Source organism: Prionailurus viverrinus, chromosome B4 (assembly GCF_022837055.1).
Source record: "Prionailurus viverrinus isolate Anna chromosome B4, UM_Priviv_1.0, whole genome shotgun sequence".
NCBI lineage: Eukaryota > Metazoa > Chordata > Mammalia > Carnivora > Felidae > Prionailurus > Prionailurus viverrinus.
This window is the reverse complement of record NC_062567.1, coordinates 95,671,117-95,676,615: the sequence shown is the minus strand read 5'-3', so window position 1 is coordinate 95,676,615 and position 5,499 is coordinate 95,671,117. Positions and strand designations below refer to the sequence as shown.

Below are 5,499 nucleotides of genomic sequence, written 5' to 3'. Positions count from 1 at the left end.
CTTGTTGGGCTCTGGGTTGACAGCTCAGAGCCTGGAGCCTGCTTCAGATTCTGTGTCTCCCTCTCTCTCTCTCTCTCTGATCCTCCTCTGCTCACGCTCTTTCTCTCTCAAAGATAAACATTAAAAATATATATATATAACACTTCAAAGTAACTCAGATGGGTCCTAAGGAGTTATTATGACCAATACTAAATTATTACTAATTATTACTGTGTGCAAAGAAAGCTCTTCCTGAATACTTAACTAGAGAGCATACTTTATTTTCAGGGTCTTTATCTTTGTCAACATCAAGTAACCATTAATTAGGTTCCTGACCTCAAGGTACATGCTGTAGTTAAAATGCAGTATCCAGGGAGTTAAAAGGTATGCTTTTTTTTTTTTCTTTTTAAATATGAAGATCATTAGTTAGAAAACATGAAAAGGAAGAATTTAAAAGTCCTGAAATCAAATGGCTCCAGTAAGCATTGAGATCTTGCAAATCCTCATTTCAGAAAATTAGGTTAGCACCAAATACATTTAATTTAAATCTAAACATACAAAATAAAATCCAAAAGTATTTGTTGCAGCTACATTTAAATGTTAGGTGACTCAATACCATGGTACAGGTCCATAACATCCCTGAGGTATTGTGCTGAGATGATTTTTCTGCTGGCCCCATTTCTATCATAATTTTTACTCATCTAAATATTACTTCCAATTTGGGACTTTTTTTTTTTTTTTAATCAACTAGAACATTTAGCCAACAAGTAAGTTTGAACAGCACTAAGCAATATGTATAATTTCTAAGAGAAGTGCTCCACCTCTGGATTAGGAACTGAAAGGAATAAAAATCCTCAGAATTACTTTAAAAACAAACTGAAGGACCTAAAGAGTTGGGGTAAAAAAATAATGAAAAGTATTGGGAAAAAAATTACCTTTAGAAAGGCCGACTCATTTTCTGCTATGAATCATGTGTCTTTTGAGAGCAAGGGTATGAGCTTGAAAAGGTGGTAAAATGTATATATTATGGTATCTGGAGTTCCACTCAAAGAGAACTGACTTTCATATTGGACTCATTTAGTGACAGGCTTGGATTGTATTTACTTTACCACCTACTTCGTTTCTTACACTGGATGTTGCAGAAGGCTAAATGTGTAGGACTAGATGGAGAAATAAAGTTGGACAAAGTTCCTCTACTTTGATAAAACTCCCATTCAGGAGAAAATGATAAAGGTTCAACAGCAATTCAACATTTATTTTACTATGTCAATACCTGGAAAACATGTATAACCTTAAAAGATGAACATACAGTCTAAATAAAGTCATTTTTTAAAATTTTATTAGTACTGTTTACCAATGGGGAGATGCAGTTTATTTACACCAGCAGCCATAGGGGCAAGGGGAATACACAGTTAGCAATCTGTATAGGATGGACTACTTATGCAAAAATAATAATCTCCAAAACAAAGGACAGTGGTGAGCTTCACTACACTTCCCCAATGATCCCAGCATGCGATAATGCCAGGCAATGGCCCCTGGACATGCGGTGGTGGGAACTAATGTATGGAAGAAAAAGCCACAAACCACAAAAATTTGTAAAGAACCCCTTCCCCCCATACACACACACACACTCAGATACATAATAGAATTACAGGGTGATCAATATACTTAATTGAGGAAGGAAGGAGGGATAGGAATTCTGCTGTTAGAGGGAAGATAGGTAGGGAAAGGGAGAGTTCCTAACCACTGTCAACTATATGGTAGGGAGCATTCACTCCCCAGAAAAGAAAGGAGTTAGTTTGTCCCCTCAGGGCACCTGTTGGACCTAGCCCACTTCATACCCAACCAGGAGAGGCCTAGGGCTACTGCCCTAATAACTGGAGGGCAAAAAACAAAAACAATAACCAAGAGGGAGGTAATATGAACCAATGATTATTCAAAATTACTTTCCACTTCTTCCTCCTCTAACCAAGAGAAAGACCAGAAAGCAAACAGTAATATCACAATCAGAGCTCCCTCCCTGAAGGAAGAGTGGACGATGACCCTACCTTCAGCCTGTTTCTCAGACGTTATTTGGGAATAGGCCAGAGTTTTACTTACATCCTCCTTTCCCTATGTATCCCCTTAGAAGGAGATGTCTATAAAATCAAGGGCAGATAACCCAAAATTATTTTAGCTCTTGCTTTAGTTTAACTTTCTAAAAAGTTATTACAATTCTTGAAGACCAATCTGTAACTACACCTTAACCCTGACCAGAACAATTCCAGGGGGAGAATGCAATAATAGACAGTCTTGAAGCCAGCCCTATTACTATGGTTCCCTTAATGTCTATATGTAACACAAATCAGTCCATACAGTGCAAACAGTTCCTTCTGGGATAAGGATACATGCACAGCAAGGTTTAGAGAAAACAGATCAGGACCCACTCCATCCCCGTGTGTGTCAGTCAGTCTTTACTGGTCTTCTGCTTAGGTCCTAAGAGGCAGTATCCAAGTGGATGTGGGAAGATGTAACTCCTTATGAAGTAAGACACAGCAGGAAGGCATCTAGCAAGGCAGTCCTATAGGAAAATGCTTAGGCATGACACTGCCTTTCATATACAAAAAATTATGTTCTCTCCCCATTTTAATCTGAACAGAGGAACCCCTCAGAAAGATTCTTCTCTGGATCTCCTGGAAGAAAAAAGGAAGAAGAAGAAGAAGAAGAAGAAGAAGAAGAAGAAGAAGAAAAGAAAAACTTAAAACAAGCCAAGGAAAGGGAAACTGGGCAGGCTTCAGAAGCAGGAGCATCAAGAGAGATGAATTGAAACTGGTCAGTGTGAAAGCAGGGTGGCAGGCAGCACCTGGAGTCGTGAGCTGCACCAGATAGGCAGTGGAGCAGGGGACAGTAGGAACATGGGGCCAAGCCAGACAGATGAGGCTGGGCCCCTTACTGGGGCACAGAATGAGGTAAGAAAACATTTCAAATAAAGCAGCACCGTTCCCGCTCACTTTGGGGCTCTCACCCCTCTACACTTCATAAACCCTCGATCAGGGAGTAAAGTGGAGGGTAGTTTTGATATGTGGCTCACATTTCCCATCCTTGCCTATCCCATTCCCTGACTTCTGACAACAAAAGGACAGCTCTTGTTGTCAAGAATGTCCAAATGGGACTGAATGGAAGGGGCTGCCCCTCATGAGGGACAGAGGTGGGGACAGTCTAGATGGTCACCATAACAGAGCTTTGACCAACCCAAGGAACAGGGGCATTCAATAGGATACTGCAGTCAGATGAGAGACAACCCAGTCTTGCTCCTTGGCTCCTAGCACTAACCCATTAACACTGAAGGTAGCTGGAAGAGGTCCCCTCTGGGCTCAGCTTTCAAATCACAGTCTCCTGCATGGCCATTACACTTTTCAGTAACAGGCCTGCCCCTGGCATGAGAGGCAGGCAGTGACCTGGCATAATGACCAAGTCAGACACACGGACTGGCTAGGTAACACTATAGTAACTCAGAGTAGGAAAATGACTGCCCCACCAAACTGTTGTTCACAGCATCATATATCCAGATATGAATCTTGCAGTTTAAGAGATCGTGCATAGTTGCAGAGGCCCCTGCTACCTCTTCAAGGGATCATAACTAAATCCTCAGCCTGCCCGGATAACCAAGCTGTCCATTTACCAAGCCTATGCCACCGGGTGGGGTGCAAGACAAAGGGCTCTGTTCAGCAAAAGGTTAGCCCTTGTCCCCAAGTCTGTTCAAGTCACTGTAAATGCTGGACCTTTGGGAAACTGGTAGCTTTGACCTTTTCTTCTTGTTGGAGCCAAGATCACAGAGCTTCCCCTACCAGATTCAGTTGTAATTCTTTTTCTTGGTTTTCCCAAATTGGAACTGTTAACATCCAGATCTCATACCTGACTTTCACTTGTCTTGGAGAAGTCCAAATCAGAGGCTCAGAGATCACAGGAGCAGTCCCACTGAGGCCCAGTGATTAAGGCCTGACCATCAGCTATGTCCAAACTGTCAGTAACCGAGAAAGCCCTTGACATCAGGCAGACGGCAAGGCTGAGGAACCAAAGGATTTATATGCTGGGTACACAGATGCTCACCTGTGCACTGGACACAGTACACTTGTGCACTTTCTGGTGTAGAGCTCGACCTGCACGGTAGGGTGCACAGGATGCACAGCTCCTCCTGCCCAGGGTTTCAAAGCTGATTCCAGGTAATATACTTATAAAAGGATCCGAATTCCTAAATTCTCCACTTTGGGTTTTTAAAGGCTAGGATCTTCAATGGGAATTGGGACTTTTGTCTTATTTTATTTATTTTATTTTTTTTCTTTTTCTACTTAGATACCTAACTTCTCCAAACCACAGGACCGGTCTATGTTATTGTCCTGGTCACCCTCTGACTCTCTCATGTTGCAGCTACTGGAATTCTGGGGGTGAGCGTTGCAGCTGCTGATCAGGCCCATTCCCAGATTCTCCGGGAAGGGAGCAAAGCGGAAGGCGGCACGCTCCTTTATCTTCCACAGGCTGGATGCCAAAATCCTTCACGCTACCAGTTTCTGCGAACTCCAGGTAGAAGTAGCCACACTTGACTGCCCGATGCACCTCAAAGCAGAAGCCCAAACAAGAATCCTCTATTAGGTCTACGTATATCTCCTGAGCGATGGCCTCTAGCTTGTTAGTATCCAGGTTAGCCAACGAAATTTCCTCCATTTTAATCTGTAAACGACTGTGGAGAGGGCGCTCGTATTACTCACAGCAGCACCGGCAGCAACACGTCGGGCTCCTCGGGCCGCGCCTAGGCCTAGAGGCCTGTCAGGGCCGCGTCCTCAGGCGGCGGGGGCGGAGGCGTCCGCGGGGGCGGAGGCAGAGCAGCGGCCAGCGGCGACTGCTCCCGAACCTCAAGTCCTTCGGTTTCTTCTGGCGTCTCCCGGGGTCTGGGACTTTGAGCTCAGGCTGGCCCCGGACTCACCGCCAAACGGTCTCAGCGCCTCAGCCAGCAACCCCGGCCTCTTCCGCTCCCAGGTCCGGGCTTAGCCCCGCCTCCTAACTTCCGCCCCTCAGAACGCCTGCGCACTGGTCCCGCGCAGACTCGCGGTACTTCTCCCTCCGCGCAGGTCCATGGGAAGCCTCGCCGTTTATGATTTCGTTTGGTTCGGAGAGCTAAACGTGTCGGACTTTTCTTATTTCTAATGTAAATGGATTGCAATGATGCTGCTGTTTTCTGTTATTTTATTTGTAGATTTAAACATTCCTAATGAATTCACCACACATGCCTAATTGATTCCCTCACGAAAATGGCAAATAATGACGTGCGCCTTTTGGTAGGATCCAAAATACGATTTTAGGAACAGTTCTCCGAATACGTTTGAAAATTTCACTTATATAATTGACTTTTAATTATTTCTAGTTAACTGCCGCATTTGTCATTTAAATCCACTAGATGGTGCAAGGAAACAAATTACAATATAATTTGCCTTTCAGTCTTAAAAATAAGAACTAGGTACTAAAGACATAATTCACATATATTGA

General features: G+C 43.7%; 1 protein-coding gene across 1 annotated transcript; it reads right to left on the bottom strand.

The window, feature by feature from the left end:
* Positions 1-1,296: 1,296 nt before the first annotated feature.
* Positions 1,297-5,016, bottom strand: ATXN7L3B (ataxin 7 like 3B). Its single transcript, XM_047868159.1, has one exon. The coding sequence runs from the start codon at positions 4,678-4,680 to the stop codon at positions 4,387-4,389; it is 294 nt and encodes a 97-aa protein (XP_047724115.1). The 5' UTR covers positions 4,681-5,016; the 3' UTR covers positions 1,297-4,386.
* Between the last annotated feature and the right edge of the window lie 483 nt (positions 5,017-5,499).